At 36.7% G+C, this 27,600-nt stretch overlaps 1 protein-coding gene across 2 annotated transcripts; it reads right to left on the minus strand.

Moving 5' to 3' along the window:
• Nucleotides 1–1,872: 1,872 nt before the first annotated feature.
• Nucleotides 1,873–26,927, minus strand: LOC144434042 (serine-enriched protein-like). Of its 2 annotated transcripts, none has more exons than XM_078122488.1 (5): nucleotides 26,866–26,927; nucleotides 13,238–13,445; nucleotides 11,984–12,231; nucleotides 5,077–5,234; nucleotides 1,873–3,971 (listed from the first exon to the last, which is right to left on the minus strand). In XM_078122488.1, exons 2-5 carry the CDS (start codon nucleotides 13,420–13,422, stop codon nucleotides 3,441–3,443), a joined length of 1,122 nt encoding a protein of 373 aa, XP_077978614.1. In that variant the 5' UTR covers nucleotides 13,423–13,445; nucleotides 26,866–26,927; the 3' UTR covers nucleotides 1,873–3,440. The 2 variants fall into 2 exon arrangements, with proteins under 2 accessions (XP_077978614.1, XP_077978613.1); XM_078122487.1 differs by lacking the exon at nucleotides 26,866–26,927 and adding an exon at nucleotides 24,858–25,036.
• Nucleotides 26,928–27,600: the final 673 nt, after the last annotated feature.

Raw genomic sequence — 27,600 nt, forward strand, 5'->3', positions numbered from 1 at the left:
TTGTTCTGTGACTGTCTTAGTAGTGGTTTTATGTTGCATCATGGGAGTCATGCATATGTATAAGATGAACAATATATATTCACGACTCCTAAGTGCTTATAACCTTCATGCAGAGTCATGAATATGTATTGTTCATCTAACACATATACATGTCCGCTAACTCCCATGGGGCATGGCTGGACCACCTCTAGGACAATGAATGTGAAGCCAGTTTCAATTTTGAGTTTATTGGCAACTGCTTGAAATTTATTTGATATGGAATTAAGAAATGACTCTCCAGAACCCAATGTTTTCGAAAATGCCCTTACTTCCAGATGTAGCGTTCCAGACATGATGGAGGGAGGGGTGAAATGTCTGACTGGTATATATCAGGGGTGTGCGTGTGCGTGTGCGTGTGCGTGTGCGTGTGCGTGTGCGTGTGCGTGTGCGTGTGCGTGTGCGTGTGCGTATGTATGTCTAACCACTCCTATTGGTGATGTCCCAAACAGGAAATTAACTGTCTACATTGCCAACTGATGTGGTGTACTTTGTCAAACACACACAATTGAATCTAATCCGGAAACCCTAAGTCATGGCGCTGATAAATTTCACCTCAAACCCAAAGAATGGCGTCGTCTAAAAATAGTCTATACAATTATAAGATTAATCCAGTCATCTCATACACAGTCTTTCTGATTTGTCGTAACACCTTTATTGTCCGTTTACGATCTGTGTCTACTTTCTGGGATTGCCAGATTATAGAATCTTTTCTGTATTCATCCAGTAAACGTCTACATTTCAGATTATAGGACTTCAAACGTTGGCTTTGGCTTGGAATGATATAATGAAGTAGATAAAGCTGTCATCGTGCAAGATTTGTTATTTTATTTGAAACTGTCAGTAAGCTTACCAGTGCAGTGGCCTCTTTGAAAGGGTTGCATTTATTTATGCACATGATGACAACGAAAGACAGACAGACATACATACATACATACATACATACATACATACATACATACATACATACATACATACATACATACATACATACATACATACATACATACATACATACAGACTATTATGTACATGCGCTTCTTCTTCTCTCTCTCTCTCTCTCTCTCTCTCTCTCTCTCTCTCTCTCTCTCTCTCTCTCTCTCTCAATGTTTTTGTCTTTCGTTATCTCAATTTCTCTATATTGTCGTCAACCCCACACGATGACAAAGTTCCTGTTATCCCAGAAAATACACAATAGATCAGCATGCTATCTTGTCATTGCTGAAAATTCACTTTTAATTTTAGAAGACTCAAGTCTTGCCGAGGCGGGTGTACTGTACATGTAGTATTCTGTTTGTGTAGACCACACAGCTAGACTGCTTTCAAACCGTACTCGGTACAAACAAAGTCAGCGTATGTCTACTATACGTCCTTTTTGACAAGTGGCTTCCACTATCCTGTGAGGACTGCCTGACTATTCTCAAAGTTAAGTAGTAAATAATAAATAAAAAATATAAATAAATAAATTCATGGTGGATGAAGACATGAAGTACGTGGAAAATATTCTACTTTAATTGCATTCAAGAATGGGACCTTTCCCCTCTTGGACTATGGGAAACCAGTCACGCCAAAAAGACCGCTGAACGAAACATTGGCCAATGATGATGTGAGAGGTAGTCACTTGAATAGTAAAGCATTGGTCAATGGTGTATTATTTGACAGTCATGATGACAAAACACTTTATTTTTTTAAGAACTTTATTAACAAAAACAACGAATTAGTCGCCAAATATAATACAAACAGTATTTAAAATTACGGACAATGCAAAAAAGAGAATTTAAATTATTGATGGCCGGTGTTAAACCTGGCCTGAATACTGAAGGACGCCACCACGAGTCCAACTTCCTTACCTAAATCCCTTTTTTCTACTTTATCCACCCCTCCCCAACACAAAGAGCAGAAAAGGTGTCAACTGAACGGTTAGGGAACTACTCATCGAAAGACATGTTAATCGATATCAAATTCTTCACTAAAAAAGAAAGAATATAGATTTACATCGCTAGAGGAAAGTAACCCAGTCACTTAGAGATTAAACAAAGTCGTTGCCATGCTTTCACAGGATTAGAGTTGTTGTCGTTTGATAAAAAATCTCTTGACGTCACGGCCATTTAATTTCTCTTCTAGATAGCCACTCACATTTTACTATTAAGGAAATTGGCCAATGATAATTCCATTTGTCTTATAGATATGATCTTGTACGCAGTTTAATGATTGATGTTTTTTTTTTATCTGAAGACATCTTCTCGACTTTACGTCACCCGTAATGCTCGACGTTTCTTTTCTTGCTTTGTAATTCAAACACACACAACGCCCACTTGTTTTATCATAAATGCAAGTGAATGGATAAACCTAGGACCCGTATGTAATTTAGCTGCACAGTAACCCGAGATATTAGTGCTAGGCTAAGGGGCACAACATATTTGAAATTTTGAAAAGTGCCATTTCTCTTTTGGTGGGAAAACACTGTCGGCAAAAAGGGGCGCCATTTCTCTCTCTCGAGACATTCACAATAACCTTTTCTAGGTGAGGCATTTGTCGTATTGCTGAAGTAATGCATATCAGACCATCGGCATAATAAACTGTCTGAAATTTCAACAAATACAAAACGATAAATGAAGATGCGTTGATAGATGTAAAAATGAGAAATGTTGGGCGCCATGGATAATGAAAGCAATCTTTCATTTGCTCTTGCAGAAAAATCGCCATTTTGATTTTTTTGAAGTTTGGCGTTACAGTTTGAAACTCGTTTTACAAACTCAGTATTAACGTAAACTTGTGTTATTAATATGCATTACGTGTGTTCTTTCCTCTTATTTATTATTGATAATTATGGATTAAGAACGGAGACGCGAATGAAAATCACAATCATGATTTATTTATGAACAGCTTTTATCATTACAAGATTCGTTGGATTGTTCTTGTACAGAGAAGATTCAAGTATTTTGTTTATACATGAAATTTCATCTTTCGAATGAGTGGATATGCCATGCATATATTTGCAACAAGCAAACGAAGATGACATAGGCATCCAATTTTAGAAATTGCCACCATAACAGATCGATACACATGTTTATTTACCGTTCAATGTCAAGGTTGATGACGTCATCACAAGTTGTGATGCACGTCATGTATTCTGAATACGTCATGTCCTCGTGATAAACCTTCATGTATTATTTCCATCTGTGTTGACGACGATCCCCATCATGCTACGAATAGTAATGTACAGGTTATCTGATCAAACCATTACTTCAAAGTCCTTGATTGCAAAAGACAAGAGAAAGGGGCATGTACAAATTACATCCAATTTGCTCATATACGTTTTTATTAGAACTTCCTGATGGCAAATCCGGAGAAATGTTGAGATACACTGAGAGATATTGTATAAAGCATTTATCTCGATAATATCATTTGATCATTCCATCCGTTACACTTTCTGTACTAGTTCGACTGCCGTCCGTTTGATCGGATCCCATCGAACTAAGCGTCTCCAAACTACACGTATTACTGGCAAGATCCGATTCATTCGAAGCTATTCGGTCTCGAAGATACACATTCCCGAAGGCAGAGCTTAGCCGAGCTGGTGACGAGAAAATCTTGGGGTCGATACTCGAAGGGTCCGCTTGATATGCCAGGGCTGTCATAATTTTTTGATCAGGAACAGCTCCACAAGACCGAACTTCTTTCATCAACGCAAGTGCGGGAATGTATTGGAATGAGATTAATTCTATAAAAGGTACCAGGGCTTGCCTCAGTACAAAGTGTGGATTTTTCTTACAGTGTCTCGTAGCCCATGCTACAGCTGCCCGGAATTTTGAAAGTTCTTCGGCACGGAGTTCGTCACGTGATATTACTAGTCGAACTATGTGTTCGGGTAGAGTGGCGAATGCCGGCAGGTTCAAAACCTCGTCGCCATTTTCGTCCACAAATTCGAGAACCTGTTGAAAGAACAAACAATAAGGAAACGTGGTCAAGATATGTTTTTAATCTTGTAAAAATAAAATAGGTCAAACAATAACTGAATTTTCTTATTAGTCCTAAAAAATTATATTAAAGTCTTCACTGGTATATGTATGTGATAGCGGTCAGCAGGTGATTGTGGTTACAACATGTACACAAGATATTATTGGTAACCCCCCCCCCATCACCCCTACCACCGTCACCAACATCTCCATCAGCCATCAATGCCGTTCTTGTTCAAATGCCACGTAACATTAATCCATTCACGGTAAACGTAAAAGAGAATTGATTTAACTCGATTATCAACAACTACGACAAACACATCTGACAAAAAAGAAGATTTTCTTTAGATGACAAACCCACTTTGAAATTGTATCTCCACCAGACTAAAACACCAATACAAGCTGTCAATGACTTATGTATAATTGAGATGTCAGGATGCTTGGGGTATGTTAGGGGTATCTAGAGCTGAGAAAATGACGTTGGACATTTGGTGTTGAAGACCAAATTAAACATTATAAAGTAGTGAACCAAACAGAGAAACACACTAGGCCACACTTTCATAGCTTTTTACAATGACTGAAAGTTTAAAAGTTCGAAGTCTGATATTTGACCTTGAAGATGAAAATGAAGGTCAAATGAGTGATTTTAAAACACCGTGATCAGACATGCGGTCATTTTGTTCCTGAACAGACTATCGAATATCTGGACAAACATGACCCAGGGACTTGGCGAGTTGGCTCGACAGATAACGTTTTGGCAAACGACATTATGAAGTCAGATAGCCAAGCCCTTGGGCTATGACAAATATATATAACGATTGAATGAGATGTAATAGATCTTAAAAAATGAGGTATTTAAACTATGCACATATCATAATTTTTTGTCTCAAATTGTGCAAGGTTTGCTATCAGAGATACGTGTGCAAAGTCGCACAGTAACACAGACATACTAGACAGACTGATGACGTAACAGCCTCCTCCCTATGGGCCTCCCTGTCACTGACTTTGTATGTAGTTGATAAATTGGATACATTTCAACAAATCCATTCCTTTGATGAGATTGTTGGCTTTCAATACTTACCCTCTGTACAAGTGATTTAGTTGCCTTATACTGAATATACCTTTCAGCTGAGCTCAGTAGCGAACACACGTTATCTATATTAATACAGCAATGCATGAATCCAACGCAAGCTCTCCTTAAATCTTCTAATCCATAGAAATCCGCAGCATTCATTAATCCTACAGAAAAAACATATGACAGTCTAGATAATCCTTACATTTCGAAATCTGTTTGTTTAATTAATCGTGTGATGTCTCCGTACAACGGTACGTGTCTGATCAGTAGCAGTGAACCTCGCATGCCAATAACTTTCAAATGTACATGTAGTTGCTTAGCAAAAACGTTTCCTAGATATTTTTGTCACAACAGCCGTTTGGTAGACAATCAGTGCTAGGTACGGTCATGTCGTAAAAGTGAACACCCCATTAAAACTCCAACAAAATACATGGATTAGAGAAAACACGTATCTCTTCAAATCTTTGATATATACTTTCCCAAGCCATTGCAATCTTATCAACAACATAGGGATTACACACAAGCAATTCATTTAAACCCAGACAAATGATGGTTCTGTTGACAATTTTTGTGTCTGTACGTGATTGCTCAGCAAGTTTTTATAAAAAGTTCTTGAAATCAATGTATCAATGATATTTATTTCTGCACATTCCGGCTTAGATAAACTGGAGATGTGCTAAAAAGTTGTAGTCTGTCTAAAAATGTGCACTCAGTTTTGGCGGGAAAATGCCTATTTTTATTATTTAAAAAAAATAATACAGCCATTCATTTGGTGAAAGGTCGAGGTTTTGGCGGAAAAGTGTCGAGAACTCTAAAGGTATACATACACCTAGAAGGAAAGTGATGATTTAGGCCTACATTCATTCTGAGAGGTTTCAATTTTGGCTGGAAAGTGTCCAATACTACTAGGAATTGAAGAGAACTTTAAAGGTACTAGGTACACCTTCATTCATGGTAGTTTGTAATGGGTCTCGCCTTAAAGTGAAAACATCATATTCCACTACAGTCGTGGACATTTGCATTTGTCATTCATAATAGATGTTGCTGAGCAACAGGTAGAGGTATCAGCTGAGGGAAAGTTAACCGGAAGTGGAAATACAGCAGATATTCAGGTAACGTACTTACTATTTCAATGTTTCAATTCTTACTAATTCAAATAATATCATGTAATATATCGATAAACGGCATTACGTGCCCTGCTATTTAAGATCATTAAAGAAACGAGTTGAAAATGTGACATTTTTATAATACAGCAATAAAACAATATAAAAGACCATTATGTGATTACATAAAATAGAGTCGGATAATTTCTTTCCTCACAAGGTAAAATATTTACATTGTAATAATTTTAGAAATTTTTATTTGAGTTTTGGTAATTATATATAAGTATGGCCATAAACAATGCAGTAACTGTGATTTATCGTATAGCAATATTATCATTTCATTTCATGTTAGCTCTTATCATATTAAATAATAACACATGCCAGCGAGGGAAATATCACAGTTTAGTGTCTGCCCAAGGGTTGGCACGCTTTGCCAAAGTTTTGATGATGCCCTCGCTTTCGGCTTTGGCATCATCAACATTTTGGTAAAGAGTGCTAGCCCGAGGCAATATCATAGTATATATAAAGAAGGTCATTTGATAATTATGCACAACATTTCATTACTTCTGTTTGGCAAACACGGCAAGTTGCCGTAAAGCCTTTGATCATTCCTGATACTGACTCCTGGCAAAGTTCTTGCCGAATATTCTAAGAAAAAAACCCGATAAATATGAAATATTTAAAGATGGCCGTCGGCCGACCAGGCTAGTTAATCGGGTGTGATACCGTCTAATACCCTTGCTTTTTATTATTAACATTCTGAGAGCTTCGCGCAATTTCGTCACCGTAGGCGCAAACACAGGTTGTTATGGAAACCGTTTGCGGACAGGGTTTCAATATTTAACGATAGAGAAATACTGCTTCCTTCAGGAGGCTAAGGTTGTAGTCCCTGGATGAACACAATGAGCAGTCTTGTTCGGCAAGCAATTAGATAGGGAGTAAACGGGTGCCGATAGACGTGACAATAAAATATTTATACCGTACGTGTGTCATGGCACAACATGAGGCATGGTTGAGGAAGAGAACGGAGGTCAGCTTTGGAGTAGTCATGATTATTTTTGTTGTTTGTCGGTCTACGATTGAAGCCAGCTAAGCGGTATATCATAAGTACAAGGGCATCCAAAGCGATTCCCATCGAGTCTAACTAGGGTACCGATTGAAGACAGATATGTGTGCGACAAAAGGAAGATTTCTAAAAGAAACTGTAAAATAAAATAAACCAAATCTGAAGAAAAAAATCGAGGAAAAAACAGGTAAAAGTTGAATGAACGCTGTCGGACAAAACAACTATACTAGTGTGTTTTCTATATAATAGTGTGTATCGAATACGTTTTACTGTCGGACGTCCATCGGCAACTGTCGGACGTCCATCGGCAACTGTCGGACGTCCATCGGCAACTGTCGGACGTCCATCGGCAACCTCATTCGTCTGGTTATCTAAAAATTCTGTGATTTAATATAATCTTCCTTATTGTTGTGACACTTGTAATTGTTATTCTAGTTATATTTGAATATAGACAACTAAACGTAAATTTAGATTTAAAAGAAGAAATGACGATGATGACTATGACTACCATGGTGAGGATGTCGTGATGTGATGATTGTGTTGTTGATATTGTTGTTGTTGTTGTTGTTGTTGTTGTTGTTGTTGTTGTTGGTGGTGTTGGTGTCGACGATGACGATGACGATGACTACCGTGGTGAGGATGTCGTGCTGTGATGATTATGTTGTTGATGTTGTTGTTGTTGTTGTTGTTGTTATTATTGGTGGTGGTGGTGGTGGTGGTGGAGGTGGTGGTGGTGGTGGTGGTGGTGGTGTCGACGATGACGATGACGATGAAGATGATGATGAAGATGATGATGATGGTGATGATGATGATGATGATGATGATGATGATGATGATGATGATGATGATGATGATGATGATGATGATGATGAAGAATCAGTTTGCGCACAGGAGACATTATATACAATCGGAATGGCAAAACCAACTTATGAAGTATTTAATTGTGCCCACATTGATCATTTAGAGACAGTGATCAAATAGATTGAAATTCACCAGAGACTATAAACCAAACTATATTTTATTTTGATTACAATAATAAAATAACTACAATCTAAATGTATATCAAACTAACAGCTTGAGAAGGTTATAAACGCCATAATTGTATAATTTTACCCGGAAATGTCAAACTTGACACGATGGTGAATTCATCAAAATAATTTCATATTCATCGAAATTTCGCGAAAGATACATAGAGTAGATTGTTTATTCATAGTATTTGTCACGTTTACGATGTCAAGAAAAGAATCGAGTATTTTTCATGCGGATATAAGGTTATCGCTTATATATCAGGTGAACAACATCGTGTTAAAAAAAGTATTCCGTAGGCAATAAATCTTCCGCGTTGGAGATGTATTTTGCTGAGTTTCGCCGTTATTTTCAACCAAGCAGCGGTGAACATTGACGTGAGTTGTCACCTATAATTCCCCTTGAGCCAGAACCAAGGAAAAGTGTCTTTCCTCGTCTGAGCTTGAGCGAACATTGATTCTACTTGATGGTTATTCAAAGCAAGATGTGGCGTTGTTGACGCAAGAAATCTTACGATCGGCCTGAACCAATGCATACAACTGACGTTATGCTGCAGATCTACACAAATCAAGCGACTCTCAGACGAATTTGACGCGAGAGGTGACGTACTACTGCAGACACTAGAGCATGGACAAACGAAACCTGTTATAACACTTGCCTCAACATGTTGGAACAGCAGAGACTTGTAAGTTGTATTACACACCATGGTTTAATAAGACCAGTTTTATGGCCTCTTTATGTTAACATGAAATGCCAGGGGAACTGGAAATTTGTAAAGTGGTCATAAAACTGTTCTTATCAAATGATGGAATGTAATACAAGTTCCTGTACATGCTGTGCAAAGTGTTATTAATCCAATTCAGTTGTTTACTTTCCCTGTTTGTAACAGATTCTGTTTGTCCATGGTCTGATGTCAGCAGTTGTATATGAATACTCAAGTAGAACTAATGTGAGGTCAAAAGGTGACTCCCAGGTGATAACACTTCGCTCTTGTGGCCGTGGCTACTTTATGCAAATACAACTGAGAATGTTCCAAGTTTGTATTCCTTTACAGATCGTAATGACGTACCTGAAAGGGTGAATATAACATTGCCAAACTAACTTATCGCAAGAATGTTTTGTTTTTATTTCCTACACTGTCATTCCCCTAAAGTAGAATGTATTTAGTGTTGCCTGCGACACGTCATCAAAAGAAACTAGAGACCTAAGGATATCCTGTATTCAATGGGGAAATCAATACATGAAACCTCCACCATCTTGGAAGTGAAGATATAAATATTACAATATACTTTAAGAAAAAATAATAACCGCAAAAATCTGGTGATACACGATAGTGACGATGTCTCAGAATATATCGTGAGAGAAAATTTGCCTTTGTCAGGCATACGAATCAGGAGTATGACTTGTTTGACCTCTGACCTACCTACCGACACTCTTCTTCAATGTGGATACATGTACACAATGATTGGTTTCTTCCTAATTGATTTCTTAGATGTAATAAATTCTGTATTTTTGGTTTGTTATATATGAAACTTAGGAAGTGCTTATTATAGAGAAATGGAATCTCATTATCAGGCGGAATCACGACACATTCATCTGTGAATCGCGAAAAAAACAAGAATTGAGTGGTTGAAGCTATGCCGTATCGTATATCGTAAAAAGTTGCTAAGTTCGCACAATTTCTTTTTGAAATTTAAATCCGTCATTTCACAAAAAGGAAGTTGTTATTATATGAGCGAAATGACATCTTACAATATAATTATTGTAATATATATTAAATTATTTGAATTAGTACCGAGGCGAGGGAAATGTATTAAGAGTCTTTGGGCATATACAAGAATTATGGTCAGAAGGCCTGGAATAGATTTGTCAGGGGAGCCTACACTAAAAAAAAATAGATCAAAATCTACCTGACTCCAAAGTGATTTTTTCAAGACCTTTCTCGTTTCAATGATGTCATTCGGGACAGCTATCTCGCCAAATATTCATGAGTTTTCGAAACGAAGGACATTGTTTTCCCCCAAAGACGGAAACGGAGATAAAAGAAGTTCTTTCCCTTTATAGGAGATAATACGAAACACTACAATGAGTCTATAAGTAAACAAATAGATAAACTTGTCAAACAATACCTTATTGAGGCAATTGAAAACAGAAAAGATTTTGTTAAAACTAATATAGAATAATTTAGCCGTTAAATTTTCTGACAACTAACATTTGAAGCATACATTTTTGTTTTTTATTTTCGTTTTATCAATATTCTTACCTCACTTTGGTTTATTTTGTTGTTTGTTCCTGTATATGTTTTATAAATAGGTACGTTCGTTTCATCGTCTTCCAGACTTAATCAACATTGACTCTTTTCCAATCGTCACAAATTACTTGTAAGTTCATCCTGTTTTCTCATCTCACTGTTTCACGACGTTGCATTGTTAATATATTGACTATATTTACGGCGATTGTTCGTCACAATCCATGAGAAACAAACACCAATTAACGAACGGAAGTCTCAAGAAATCGATAACGCTTCGTCAAACAGGTATCGGTAAGTTTTGAGGGCGTGTACCGTACGTAAGTATAAAAGCGCGAACACCTGTTGTGACACAACTTTCTCATATTAAGAATTGTATATATCTTGTAAATAAATAAACAATCAGTGTATGTATAAGCTGTCCAGAAATCGATAGAGCTCAGGTTAAGGTCACATTTATAGAAATAGTTCAACCTATATCTTCGCCCCAGTCTCTCTGATGCGGATCGCGACATGATGTAATCAGCATGTATGAATTGTTACCTCCATTCTGTTTTTCTCATAATCTAGATTTATAGGACGACATGCATGCTGATGGTGTACAAAATTTATGTTTCGTTGACTAGAGTCTAAGATCTAATAGATCTAATCGGCTGTCATTCTAGAAGCTGTTTGAGGACTGTTCGCGTCTTAATGATGTAATTTACAAGCCAGTATATTATCTCGCCGTAGGCGTATTAAAAGTAGTCATTAATCAGTGTGCCGACTGTAATTTTAAAATCTAAAACATCACACATTTCTTCGAGTAGTGCTTTCTCTAAATGTGTGATACCATCAATTCTCAAACATGACAGAATCACATGCAAACCAGAGAACATGGTATTCCTACTAACATGACTAAGTGTATTTTGAAACCCAGCAAATTTCGATGTTTCTAGTTTCCGTCATCATATATTAAGGTTTTTTATTTACTTTTATTGTGGCGACATGACATGTTACGTTAATTGCCTGGGAGATTGTTTAAGATACGAAATTTAACGAGAATTCCCGCCTAATTATGTCGAGCAGAACACAACCCGAGAATTCCCGCCTAATTATATTGAACAGACGACAGCCACCTGCTGCAACTAATTCCAATGGATGCCCTTGGGGCATGTAATATTGTCTGCAGTTCAATAGTTTGAGAGAGAAACCGTCATTTTTAATCATTTCAAAATTGTTAGTAATTCGGTAAAGTTATGCTTACATTATCATTTTCATGTTTTATGTATGGAATCTCCCCTTACCATCCAGGGTAGTTCCAAAGTTGCTGGAGGCACATTGTACATAGTAGTGTGTGACTAGACTTACCTACCAACGTTCTAGCCTGCAGTGACTTACCTACCAACGTTCTAGCCTGCAGTGACTTACCTACCAACGTTCTAGCCTGCAGTGACTTACCTACCAATGTTCTAGCCTGCAGTGACTTACCTACCAATGTTCTAGCCTGCAGTGTCACACATCCTGTGTGAATATACTCTATCAACTGTCGAAATACATCAGAATCAAACTCTTTTACCACTATCGTCCGTGGATTGTTATTTGAGGTCAAATGTAAATTAGGCAAAGAATCGCTCCGTTTGGTAAACACGGTACGCATGCTCAGTTTAAGATCAGCTGCACTGGGTCTCTTCTTTGGCGTTGAAGACGGTGGCATGCAAAGCATTTTATGGAAGACTCTAAAAAACGTTAAAAAAACACACAATCTTTTAAGCATACTCCATTTAATATTAGGAAATCCTGAAAGATAAAACGTTTAAAAAGATATGGCAGTAAACACGTGATAATGTTTTTAATGCACATCAATAGTTCCAAGTGTTCTAGACATTCATTGCTTTATACTAGTTTTGAGATTCTTATGAAAAAGTACTTCTTTTATTGAATTTATGTATATGTAACCAACAGGATATCAGTAGTATTACCCAATTCACGATTCGATGACGTAATTTTTGGTTGTACCCCGAAATTGTCAGTCATTTATGTATCGTACACAAAGTACATACACAAAAACCTACCACTACTGAAAGTGAATATACAGTACTAGATGAGATTCCATGTAATTGTTCAATTAGATAAATCTTAGTCAAGGTTTTTTTTTTTTTTTTTTGGGGGGGGGGTTACAAATAACACAAAACAAAATACAAAGCGCAATCATACAAAATGACACATTTGATCTGACTGTGAACACACATTAACATTACTGTTGGATGAAGGAAGGAAGATTCAAACACAACAATGTTTATTTGTCTACACAGTAAGGTCAAATGTAACATGTCATGTCAATGCTGATATCAGTGCCATAATATAATTATGTTTGTGTAATTCGTAACAAAAAACGTTGTGCGGGACAGAAAAAACACCGGAAACTCTATAGTCGCTCTGGTTTGGTAGTATCTCAGATTTGACAGTGTAACTTCAAAATGTTTTGTACCACATAGGCCTACACTACACATTCAATTAAACTGCCGCCTGTTGTGACAGTCTGTGAATCTTTGCTTAGAATTTGACACCAAGAAACAACCTTCAATAGTAGGTATGGTCAGGTTATTATAGTCAAAGGCTATTGAGTAGTTATGAACAAAAACTCTTTTAAGAAAATAAATAAATCGTGCATGTTATATAGACTAATATAGTGAATATGAAATATGAAGTCTTAAGTGATATTTCATTCAATTGTATTCCCACCTGCTTCTTGCAGCAAGTATAGCTTTAACGGCACATACGGGTTCTTTGTTTACGCCAACAAGAAAAGTGACATCACATAATTCCGGCATGCTGGCCAAAAATCTCAGGTCTTCTGAAAGTCCACATTTGTTTTCGAACCTTGATGAATTGATACATTCACTGCCGTCCTCGTGATGGTTCGACATGATGAAAACCCCCTCCTGGTACTCTACAAAAGATAAAATGACAGAAACGAGAGAAAAATAGATTATCAGTAAACTTTGAGGATAACACTTAAGTTTCTCACATTACATCAGTGGCTATAAATAAAGTAAGGTTACACTAAAATATCCAGCTTTAAAGGTAACACGCTTTATCACGTGTTTATACTGTGTTCATTTCAATTATATTTGGTGCCCATTTCAATTTAGTTTAGTACTCCTGTGTCCATGTAAACTGCCGTCTCCATCAAAATTGTATTTGGTAACCATTCCAATTCAGTTTAGTCCATGAGTTTAGTACAGTAACTGTAGTTGGCATCCATTAAAATTGGTATTTGGTGTCCACTTCAACTCTACTAAGTACCAAGTGTTAAACTATCAGTTCGTTCAGGTCATGTTAGGGTAAAACCTCCTCAGTCGCCTCATGTCTGCTCAATTAATGTCTCGATATATCATAAAGAAACATTGCCAAGAAATGAATCAAAGTTGGCTCTGCAAAAAAAATGGGTCCAGAAAATGGCTAGGGTGATGTCCCCACGTACTTGTGTCCAGACGCACTGTCGGCTTTGTTCGGCAAAAATCGGATGGGCAGGATTAGGCCTTGACTTGGAACACGACTAGTAAAGACGCTGCAGGGAAGGAGAGGTGTGGTTTTGTGATATAGCAAACCTTCTGACAGACTAAATTTGACCTTGATACACAGACTGTAATACACAACAGTAGCAACAGTCAGGAGAATACCGCGTGATTAATCAGAAGATCGCAAGCCACGAGTTGTTATCTACCATCTATTATATTTCCAACAAAATACTCCGGGCAAATATTGTGACTAGTATTGTATATACTGACAGTCTGCATTGCCAATTACTGTATAAGTATCTGAGCAATTTATGACAAGGTAAAACCCCACAATGTCATCATATTAATGGTTTGTAAAATGGTACATAACATCTGAGTTTTATCTTTTAAAATACAATTACATGAACGTTTCAGATCTAAAGAGAAATATTATTCTACTATAACTAATGATGACTGTTATCAGAACACTAATTATCAGCAAATTACTCGTGTGTTCATTTCCTCTTCAGAATCGCCAAAAGATCGATCGATTAAAGGCTTGATATATTGTAATGCTCGGTAATGAAGGCAGTGCAGTTTATACTAGTACTGATCCAAGGATCAGCAACTAATTACTTCGGAGAATTGGCTGGGAAATAACTCTAAGAAGAGGATATTAATTATTCACATAGCAAACCACCCACCTTCTGATATAATCAGTTGCCATGACAACCGCCCCGAATATCTAAACATCATAAACTACCAAAAGACACCGTATTAAAATTTGATACAATAAGTTTATATATTGGTGTTATGTTTCAGAAAAGTAGAATTGCGACTATACAGATGGCGTTACTTTTCAATGTTTTCATTTCATCTTCTTGTGTTTGTTGCTGTTGTCATAGTAATTCAATAATATGCGACGTGTTTGGAATTCAGCACACTCGTTACATTTTGTTCACGAGGGGGGGGGGTTCTGAAATCAGTCATTTGTCGTTTAATTTCTCTTTTCTGATTTTAAAAATAATTCTTAAATTTTCCAATTCAGACTACGAAATAGTACGAAGTGAAAGCATAATTACGTGATTTTAATGTTAAAATACCATATTTACAATAGTTGTCATATCAGATGCAACCTCCGTTTTTTAAGAATACATATCTAGATCTCTCGCGAGATCTCGTAGACTGAAATTGACAAAGCTGTCTGAATTTGAACTAGAGGTAGATTTCTAGTTGATGACGTCAGTATCTTTCTCGTTCAGGTAAAACCACGGGTCATGGCACATTACCCAATGCATGTGTCTACAGCGCTATTTTGACCACTTACAAGCAGACTTTGTATTCGCAGGAGATTTAAAACATGTAGTCGTTATCGCCTTGGTCTAAAAGTGCCATCCAAGCGATGCATTAGTCACTCTTCTTATAGATAAGGACGAATTTATATTGCTTACTTTGCAAAGATGGAATTAAAACACGACTTTCTAGTATCACATGGGATTTCATTTTTAGTAGCTGTCAATGGGAAACGTCAAAACCTGAACGTTGTTCACAGTTGACACTTCTTTTCTAATGGATGTTATGGGAAGAGTATTTGACATACAGTTCTGTCATACACAATCAAAATGGTGAAATTTAATGCTATTAAAGCACCAGAAAATTGTATGATAAAAATCGCTTTCTTAGCGCCGGAAACCAAAAGTCATTATGTTCAGGTATGTCTGGTTATATTTCAGACAGTGCGTCTACCTATGATGAGAGTGTCTGTAAACACTCAGAAGTAGTCCCGGGAAACAATTCAATCTTGAATACAACACAGCCACATACGTCATGTCTTTGAATACAACACAGCCACATACGTCATGTGTTTGAATACAACACAGTCACATACGTCATGTGTTTGAATACAACAGTCACATACGTCATGTATTTGAATACAACACAGTCACATACGTCATGTATTTGAATACAACACAGCCACATACGTCATGTCTTTGAATACAACACAGCCACATACGTCATGTCTTTGAATACAACACAGCCACATACGTCATGTCTTTGAATACAACACAGCCACATACGTCGTGTGTTTGAATACAACACAGTCACATACGTCATGTGTTTGAATACAACACAGTCACATACGTCATGTATTTGAATACAACACAGTCACATACGTCATGTGTTTGAATACAACACAGTCACATACGTCATGTGTTTGAATACAACACAGTCACATACGTCGTGTGTTTGAATACAACACAGCCATACACGTCATGTCTTTGAATACAACACAGCCACATACGTCATGTGTTTGAATACAACACAGTCACATACGTCATGTGTTTGAATACAACACAGCCACATACGTCATGTCTTTGAATACAACACAGTCACATACGTCATGTGTTTGAATACAACACAGTCACATACGTCATGTCCTTGAACACAACACAACACAGCCACATACGTCATGTGTTTGAATACAACACAGCCACATACGTCATGTATTTGAATACAACACAGCCACATACGTCATGTATTTGAATACAACACAGTCACATACCACATGTGTTTGAATACAACACAGCCACATACGTCATGTCTTTGAATACAACACAGTCACATACGTCATGTGTTTGAATACAACACAGTCACATACGTCATGTCTTTGAATACAACACAGTCACATACGTCATGTGTTTGAATACAACACAGTCACATACGCCATGTGTTTGAATACAACACAGCCACATACGTCATGTGTTTGAATACAACACAGCCACACACGTCATGTCTTTGAATACAACACAGTCACATACGTCATGTGTTTGAATACAACACAGTCACATATACGCCATGTGTTTGAATACAACACAGCCACATACGTCATGTGTTTGAATACAACACAGCCACACACGTCAAGTGTTTGAATACAACACAGCCACATACGTCATGTGTTAGGAACGGTTGGTATCACAAAGACACGTGTGCTATTTTAAACTATTTATAGCAGCGATCAAACTTAGAGTCTCAAGCAATCTATAAAGTCTGTTAAAAGCTTTACCACACAGTCACGTGGTTTATCGTTAAAATGGTGAAATATAACGTAAAGACAAGGGGATTGTATGTAATGTATCATTCGTATTCCGAAAACGAGTCTAGGTCTGTTTCATGAATGCCACGTCACGTCAATTATTGCATATAACAGTCAATTTTAATATAAAAGCCACCGACCGTCATCGTGACGAATAATGCATGATAACGAGTTGGGAAAAAAACACGAATCCTCCCGTACAATTCCTCAGAACTCTCTAATGACATCTTTCAGATTTGATCGGTTGTAATACTGTACTAAAAACTAAAGGTATAATTGTGATGAAAGTCATGTTGCCTTGGCAATGATGTATCATGATTACCAAACATTGAAAGTAGAGATTTCTATCGAATTAAGTCACAGAGGTCAAAGGTGAAACTGTTCGTCATTGGGAATCAAATACTGAATTCCGACAATCGGAGAATCAGTCAATTGATTTTCAACATTTTTATTATCTTGGAGATCACAGAAGTCGCCATAATCCTAATGTGACACACACGCCACACTCCATGTTATCGATCAATTCACGTTCTAATTCGAATTGTGATGGCTATGTGGTTAGTAAGTTGAGGTGTTGTCTTCGAACTCTTTATAATATAAGACTATGTGTATACATTTTACCATTTTACTCGAGTCCACTAATTTTTTTAACGCAAATATCTTTTAGCTTAGTAACTGTCTAACTTACATTTGTAGTTACTAGTAATTCATAAAATATACAAAAACGTCCTTTGACAAATCTCATCTGCAATGAGATAAAAAGAATTGTTTCTATTCTAATAATTTTGGTCTGAAATGTTTGGTGTTGACTAAGAATATAAATGGGTCCAAAAGAGTATTCTAAACTATAATCATACGAGTGTACATAAGCTTGGGATATATATTAGAAATACATTACTACTAAAATAGCAAGATGGAACAAATTTGAACATTTTTCGTCTGAAGAATCAAATATTACCGTTCATTGTCGTCTGTTTTATAGATATGCATGTTGACAACTTTGAAGGTATTACAATATTCGGTATCTTTACATGTACGTGTATGTTTATAGTTCATATACCACACCAAGACACAATCGTGGGTATATTGAGAACACAATCCCCTCGATTTAGCATAATTAGAAAAGACAGAAATATTTAACAAGGTAAATTAGATTCAGTCAGAACACAATTAGATTTGGTCAAAAAATATACTAGTATACTATGTCCACTGTGTATTACTCTGGATTTTCGAAAGTGCTTGAATTTGACAATTCAACTGGAGGAAAGCATATATGAACGTTTGCTAACTTGAGTCTAGCTATGTTACACTTGCTAAGTACATGCTGAAAAACTAAAGAAAGACGTCAAAATGTATTACATTTCAATTTCTATCTCGATCATTGCTGGTACAGCTACTCTTTGACAAAACTCGCAACTTGAAAAAATGATCCTTTTTATTCTACCTGGGCGTCAAAGTCGTGGGCCATTCGTAGGTTAGTTGTAGGCTCTCTTCTATTAAAATGATCTTGGGAAAGAAAGGTATTCCCTTATCATCCCTCCCTCTCTTCATGCTTCGTCCCTTCACGCTAACTCCTCATTCCTTTTTCACTCTTTCTCTCCCTCTACGCCCTTCTCTGCGCCTCTCCTTTTTTATCCCTCCTCTCTCCTATCTATCTATCTATCTATCTATCTATCTATCTATCTATCTATCTATCTATCTATCTATCTATCTATCTATCTAGTATCTATCATCCCATCTCTCTCGCTCTTTCTTCCCTCTCTCTTTCTCTCTTTCTCTCTCTCCTCTCTCTCTCTTTCTCTCGCTCTTTCTCTCTCACTCTCTCTCTCACGCTCTCTCTCTCTCTTTGTCTCTCTCTTTCTCTTGCTCTTTCTCTCGCTCTCTCGCTCTCATCCACTTAAAATGTCTATCTCTAAAATGTATCCCTCTCCTACATGTTTCACCTACGCACTTATATCTCTCTCTGTCGCTCAAATATCACCAAGGCTATTAGTAATATGACTGTAAATTCGAACACAACGTTACATTCTAGACATGCAGTTCAATCTCCAGCTGAGGAAATTGTCTTTGGGCCATCGTCTCTCGCCTTGGTGTACAATCAATCCGGCCTTACGGATCGACACACACTGGGATATACGCTGAGAACGGTATGATTGAATTGCCCCAACTGATTGTATGGAATACCATGATTACATGTATTATATTCAAAACATGCTGTTCAGGTCGGTGAACCATGACATTCTGACGGTGTGCAACTATTTAACGAGACGAACACAAAGACACGATTCGATCAACCCTTCAAATGTTCTCGTTTTAGACCGACAGGATCAGATTTTAAGCGTATACTATATTATGTACGAATTTCAATAACTAAAAATGAACGACAGACTATTCTTTGTTGGATTTTAACTAAAACTATAGGAGGTGTTCCCAGGTGGTGTGTCAAGATATTGTATTCTAGTAGATCAGTGGCGATCAAATCACATCGTTTGCCTTTAATTGGATTATTACAATTACATTAATATAAGTCCATGGCTAAAAATATATCTTTCTTAGCAAGCTGGTGAATGGTTTGCGATCAATTCTATAAATATACATGGTATGTTACACAGTTTGACCGTCATGTGACTGTCATGTGATACCATGTTGGCTAAGCTATTCACTCTCATGATCGTACAAGTACATTCTTATGAACGAAGATGTCCTTGCTTAGTATACCAACACACGTGTCTGAGATCATGAAACAACGTTCAATTATAAATCAACAAATGAGTTTACACCAGTGGATATAATCATGAAGTAGAAAACTGACAAATGAATACCCGTGATGAGTTTATACAGTACATAGATTTGTTTATATCATTGGTCTGCATGATGGTCACAATGACTGTGAAACCTGCCCATAAGTTTCAAAAAATACAAAATACAGAATGCATTGATTATTTCACCACTCATCGGAAGGCCCCAACGAGTAGTATTCTACGAAATATCTTTGTTAGGTTAATAAACTTAGGTATTGTAAAGGAGAATTACCTGTACACGAATACATGTTCGTTGTCCAGAAGAGGAAATCTTGTATCTCAAGTCAATGTAATAGCCAAATGGCGTATGACAGGAATTCGCTATCATGCTGGTGAGTGAAGTATAACATGATATGCTTTGCATATATAATTTCATCTGAACTCAAAAGAGTACGTTAAAGTACTTTGGCTGACAAAATATATGACTAGGTGGATTTACTCCGCCTCTTATCTGTCGCTCACACCAATCAACACCTTCGTATTAAGTTGAGATTTACACGTTTTTCACCGCGCGTCTTGTCCCAGGCGGCTTGAGAGACGAGGTGAGGCTATAGCCTCCCTTTGCCGATTTCAACATCCAATTAAATCCTCATTACAACGAGACTGCTATAACAGAGGAGCCGTGTTCAGAGGTTTAAGATGACACGACGGGTCTGTCATTAACTTGAAATGGACAAATTAGGAAAGGTGTTGTGTAAGAAAGGAGAAACACGGTGAAATCTAAAGTTGAAGGCGATTTTCTGACCTGAATCGTGTGTGCGGGAGTGGGGATGGGGATGGGAGTGGGGGTGGTGGTGGTGGTGGTGGTGGTGGTGGTGAGTGAGTGAGTGAGTGAGTGAGTGAGTGAGTGAGTGAGTGAGTGAGTGTGTGTGTGTGTGTGTGTGTGTGTGTGTGTGTGTGTGTGTGTGTTTGCGCGAGTGCGTGCATGTCTCTGTCTGTCTGTCTGTCTGTCTGTCTGTCTGTCTGTCTGTCTGTCTGTCTGTCTGTCTGTCTGTCTGTCTGTGAGTGTGCATGTGTATATATGTATGCGTGTGCATTAGTGTGTATTTGTGTTATGTTTGTGCCTTGCTGTCTGTCATAAAAGAGTCAACCATTTTCAAGTGTACTTTTAATTTGTACTTGTATTTAAGATGAAAGTGGTCGTATTTAAGGGGATCAATTAAAAGTATGTGAGTGATTTAATACTATATTCCCCTCCCTCCCCACTATACAACAAAGAACAAAACCCACCCAGTGAAGGAGTTATACCTGATGTGTGCCAATTTACACTGATATCGATAACACATTACTTTTACTATCAAAATCTAGCTGTATTCGTTTCATTTTTACCTTACGATGTTCATGTGTCCTCAATATGTCGTCCACATAGTAATTTTTTCTATAGGTAGTTGAAAGTAATATTATAATTGATGTATTTCCCAGTCGAATCCAAATGTTGTACCAAATTAAGCGCCGATGACATTTCAAGTCCACATTAAAATGCATGGACACGTATTAATACTTGCTAGTGTTGTATGAGTGCGGAACCTATTCCACTTTCCTATCGGTCAATGTACGTGACCAACTTTACACATATATCAGCCTTTATGCATAGACTGATGTGTAGCACGCTTGGTGAATTCGTATATTCTAGTAATATATTGAATATGAAGTTATTTGGTCTGGCCTTACATTTTCATGTATGTATACATATGTATGTACTATGTGTGTATGTATGTATGTATGTATGTATGTATGTATGTATGTATGTATGTATGTATGTATGTATGTATGTATGTATGTATGTATGTATGTATGTGTGGGGAGGGTGTGCGTGCGTGCGTGAGTGAGTGCGTGCGTGCGTGTGTGTGCCTGCGGGTGTGCGGGCGTGCGTGCGTGCGTGCATGCATGAATGTAGGTATTATTCTCTAATATTTTACTTTATCCAGCTAAGGAAAATATTATTAGCATAAGTGGCCTCGTCACTACGAGTCGCTAGATGAGTAGTGACAAAATCCTTAGGTCATGAGTATTTTCTAGCTGACTGAGGGAAATATTGGGAATAATATAATTATACCTCCTCGAGCATAATTTATGAAATATTAGAAAAAATGATAGCGATTTGGTACGTTTTGATTCACATTGTGAGTACCACAGAACCAGCGACGTAAACATGGGGTTGGGTTGTAGTGACGTAGAGCAACCAGTGTATATAAACCATATTTTCTGTTCAAAGTCAATAAGTTTACTTGTGCATACAACATAACAGAAGAAAGGTCAATCTGTGATTGTGTTTACATTTATCAAGAGCCTCGGGATATATTTGCAACCAATCAAGGTTACTGACGCTTTACTTAATTATGGAAATAAATGTCAAGATACATTTCATCTAACCCTGCTATAGCGATCGTTTGTGTTTAGTTCTAGTCGGTACTACATTAAGAAACATTTCATCTAACCCTTCAATATAGAGACAGTCTAGCATAGCATAGCATAGCATAGCATAGCATAGAGACAGGGTGAAATAACTGAACGATCCAATAATACTTGAGTTCATTATTGGTTAATAGCCTTGCTATTAAAGTCTTCAGGATACATGTACTCTCCGTCAAGATGACGACACCACAGCACTTCATGACAAAACAAGATTATAGGGACATCTGTACGACCTGCAACACTGTCAGCTTATTTCGTTAAGCCAATACTTCATATTGCTACCAACTACTATATATTTCATTACGCCAATACATCATAGTACTACAGAACTACATTCGTCTGAATCACGGATTAATGAATGTCAATAGGGCGACGTTATCCAAGTTCTAAACCATGTCCATTTTTAGAAGATACATTTTAGAGCCAGAGGCCAAGTTTCATTTTTATGTGAAGATGGCTATCATTCATCCAGCAACTTTTGAATTTTGCTGTCAAGTGAAATAATAATCTAGGTGTGTGTATATTAGTGTCGTTTTATTTAGGGCAGCTTGGTTTATTTGACATATTACAAACTCATCAATTTTGGCAAAGCGAAAGTAAGACGTCTATGTATTTAACGCCGTCATCTATATGATATAAGATTTCAATAGCAATTGACTGCATTGCTCATGCGCAATGGCTCTACTTCGATTATTGATAGTATTTAGGGAGACGAAACAGAAAATGAAAAGTGACACTGATATTTTACTAATTTAGATTTTCATGCCTCAAATAATTGAAGACACATTTAACAGTATATTATGGTCATGTGGGATTTCTATGTCACCTTGGTGACCGTCTCTATGGTAAACCTAAATTAATCACATGCGGCTTAGTAATAAAATAGGTGAAATCTATGTTGACGCTTCCAGCAGGAAAAAAAGTCAAAATCAATATTCAAGCAATCTGCATATTTCAGTTCTGTAATAGACATTCGCGGTAATATTGATTTTAAAATCGACGATAAATATCATATCGTATTTCCAATACAAAAATACGTTGGTTGTGTTTTTGTCTTCAGGGATCTAGATCTCATGTCTAAACCGACTTTTAACCCGCCACGTGTACTATAAAATGATCAGAGGTAAAGTGCGGTACATTTTATTGAATGTGTCATTGTAGAGCGACAACCTATGAAATATACATGAAATGTACATGCACTTTGGAAAGTTCTTATCTTCAAGTGGTTAATGTCGAATACAAGTTGATACTATTTCAAGCAATAAATGGTGTGTAAATCCTCTGGGAGGTATTGAATTGTGTCACACATTTCAGAAACGTACACATGGCATAATTCAACTCACTAAAATAAAGTTTCTACCACGATGAATCTTTTACAGTGAATCAACCAAGACAAGTTAAAAACAACTGGTTAAATCAATATTATTTGCTGTTTTAGTCACCTCAAACAAATTAAGTGAAACGAGGAATTTCACCACATTACCGACAAGAAAGAGACAACGGGGAAGGGATGGTAACCCGGGGAAGGTAATGACATATTTACATGATAATCAATTACATACCAACGCCAATAACGATTATGAATTCTACAACTCCTATGCAGCTCAGTGAATATAGAATGCTTCTTGATTTGTTGTCATTCAAGGAGTACACTTCTGAAGTCAGTCTCATATAAGAATACAGTACTTCAGTTTTACTATCACTTGGACACGGGTATCGACATTATGACTACGATATGACATAAAAGTGTCGAACTTCACTTATGTTAATTTGCATTGCCGAATTTTACCGATAAAAGTCGATATAAACTACAAATTTAATACAAAATATTTGCACAGGTTTTTCTGATCAATTTTATCAAATATTACACTGATTGTTGCTGTCATATTTTTCAAATATTTGAATTATGATAATTCATATCAAACCTAAATAGACCCGTATCCACAAGAGAGAAGGCACGTCGATGTATGTTACATCTGTAAAGATCTTGAAAGGCTAGCGAAACAGCAGTAAAACGTTAACGAGGATAAAATTTCCACACCAATTGTTAGTATTTCAGGTGTAAAAGTGGTCATAATACTAAAATACAAATCTGATTTGTTAGCCATCTACTTTATGCTAAGTTTACACAATCGGAGATAATTCGAAACACATGTGGTGGGTGTTTTTTTGAAAGATAACACTGTAGTGGAAAGAAATCCATAATCCATACGTTAGTCCTTAGACGTCAATGGAACAACTCATCAATTTCCTGAATATGTGTGCGTTTTGCAAGTTATCTGTATGAAGGTCGATAAAGGCCTACATTACAGGGTAGTGATACATTTTATTTTATGATTGTCTGTGTGCAATATAACAACTCACACCCGGTGTGCACTCAATGATATGTTTGCACTAAACACACAACATACAAGTGAAAGTAACGTGCTGCATTTAAAGCTGACACTTTGTACTATTGACTAACCTTGACTGCCTTTTGAAATAAAAATAACAACTTTGTTACTAATTGATGACGTAAAAAGAATAACATATACATGCGATTGTTCTCTCACCTTTTCATATGTCTGTCTATTTGTTCCGTGCAATGCTAAAGCGAGACAGCCAACAGTCGGATCTCAACTAAGATAAGATGTACATGCTAAATTGCCCGTTGGATAACGATATAGCTCGTCAACTTGTGTCCTTGTTTCACTAGTTCCAAAATAATCCAAACGTGTGCGGTGTTTTGTTAACAGAGTCTACCACGCATGCGAAGTCATCAAATAAAATAAAAATCACCCGACTTTATGGAGCTTGTGTTCAATGATGACGTCACGAAAAGGACCAATGATACTAGATGTAAATTTCGTTCAGTCGGCAATTTTCAATCCGATGATCTCAGCATTTCCATCATCGCGTTGACTCAAATATACTGTGCTTGGAGGCCATGATACAACGGAGATGAAACACCTAGCAGCGGAGATGATAAGAGAATTTGTCACGGCCAATGGAAATTTGTGTACTCCGACCTACACCAGTTGTCAGCTGATTGATTTATGCAAATTTTATCCGTCACGGTAATTAGATTGGTTCGTAAAAACACTATCAACCTTAGAAACATAAGGAAAGGTCATTCACGTCGACATGGTAATACAACACCATTTTACCGGCCTAATGAATCAACCATTGTCGCTTTCAATACTTTGTAGTCTAACTTGTACTTTTCACATATGGTCATATGTTTTTCCCAAGCGAATCATAGAGGTGTAGGCGTTCTACTTTAGACTTAGTGTTATATAGGTCTAAAGGCTACGACAATAAGGACAGATCGAACATGAAAATTATATCGTCAGTTTCACATTATGGGCCTAAGAATACTTTATGATAAATCGTAATATTAATATATTTCAATCGCATTATCAGTATATTTTAATAGACAGGAAAACGCGAATTATTGGATGTGAAATATATCACAGGAAATTATGAATTATTGATTCTTCCGAGTGTGTACGTCACTTACTATATCATATTGATTTACTATTAATCGTACATTTGAAATAGTATACTAATTGCATATTTTTATTGAATTGGATAATATTTACTTAAGTAAATAAATTTAAATTAAAAATAAAACATCATGTGTTATAAATGTTTACCACTGAACGTCAGAAATATTTTGATTTTGAATTTAAATGACAATTTGAGAGTGTTACACTAACAGTCTATCGATCTGTATTTGTAATGCACATGCTAGTACATTCATTGTGAAATATTTTCACATAGGAAACCAAATATGCGGTACCCAAAAGCAACCAATATCATTTAAAATATGATACACTGCACACATTAGGCAACAGTACGACCAGAGATCACCATGGCAACAAACATTTCAATCGCCAAACTTGTGGGTCTTTACTTAAAATACACTGCAAAAACATTGTACCACTTCACTAGTAGATATAATATGACACACAAATGTATTAAATATATATGTAAGGAGAGATATTAATATAAGTGGTGTTTACATTCATTTCAATGTAGGTTGTTCCGCATGAGTCGGTAAAATGATATTCACGACGGAAGACATTATACCGTTGAAGTGAAGCATACTGAAATGTATACATCTGTACATGCAATCATTGTTTGACTTGCTATGTTAGTTGACGGAGATAGACTTACTAGTATTCGAACTTGTAGCGCATAGAATGTTTTTATACATGACGTCGAAGCATGTATCCATCAAAATTATTACATCGTGTACATTCCGACACTTTAGAGATGAAATACATTTGATGATAGCCTCTTAATAATATTGTGATTACAAAGCAAGTAAGACTAGGTATTGTATCTACTCTGTTTCAAGAAATACTATCTAAGCATACGTGCATTTACTTCTCATTACTGTACATTCCATGATACCTTGATACCATATAATGTTTTACTGTGTACATTTCGTTGTCCTATTTACGACCACGCCAATCGTCGAAACGAATTAGTATACAATTTTATGGTTGATTTGCACACAGATGATTGATTTTTGAAACTGATAAGAAATGCCTGGAATAAAGAAACATCTGTTACCTTGGAATAAATTCGGAAATGATGCCGAAGAACACCAACCACAAGTAGAATACTTTCCGTGTGGTTAGTTAAATTTGCCTGTGCGAGGCTGTCCTGTTACAATGTTCTGTTATTTTATAGTAACTGATCGATATCAAATTGCCATATGCCGAACAGCTGTTTATCATTGTTTCCCAGAATTCATCCATACGCCTGGGTCGGTGTCCATGAACTTAAACGAATTGACATCTGCCGTGTTTTAGTCACGTGGAAACAAGTAACATATCGATCAACCAAATCGTACATCCCTGACTTGTGTAGTGCCCTAGACATGTCAGTCCATTTTGGTAAATCGACCGATGAGAATGGCAGTTTTGTACGCATTGTTTATCCATCAAATAGTTCAACGGAAGACAGTTGACCTCAAACAAAACGTCATCTGGCTTGACAAATATCTGACTAACATTGCTACATTTTACTGTCTTTCTAACATTGCTACATTTTACTGTCTTTCTAACATTGCTACATTTTACTGTCTTTCTAACATTGCTACATTTTACTGTCTTTCTAACATTGCTACATTTTACTGTCTTTCTAACATTGCTACATTTTACTGTCTTTCTAACATTGCTACATTTTACTGTCTTTCTAACATTGCTACATTTTACTGTCTTTCTAACATTGCTACATTTTACTGTCTTTCAAACATTGCTACATTTTACTGTCTTTTTAACATTGCTACATTTTACTGTCTTT

Source organism: Glandiceps talaboti, chromosome 4 (assembly GCF_964340395.1).
Source record: "Glandiceps talaboti chromosome 4, keGlaTala1.1, whole genome shotgun sequence".
NCBI classification, from domain to species: Eukaryota; Metazoa; Hemichordata; class Enteropneusta; family Spengelidae; genus Glandiceps; species Glandiceps talaboti.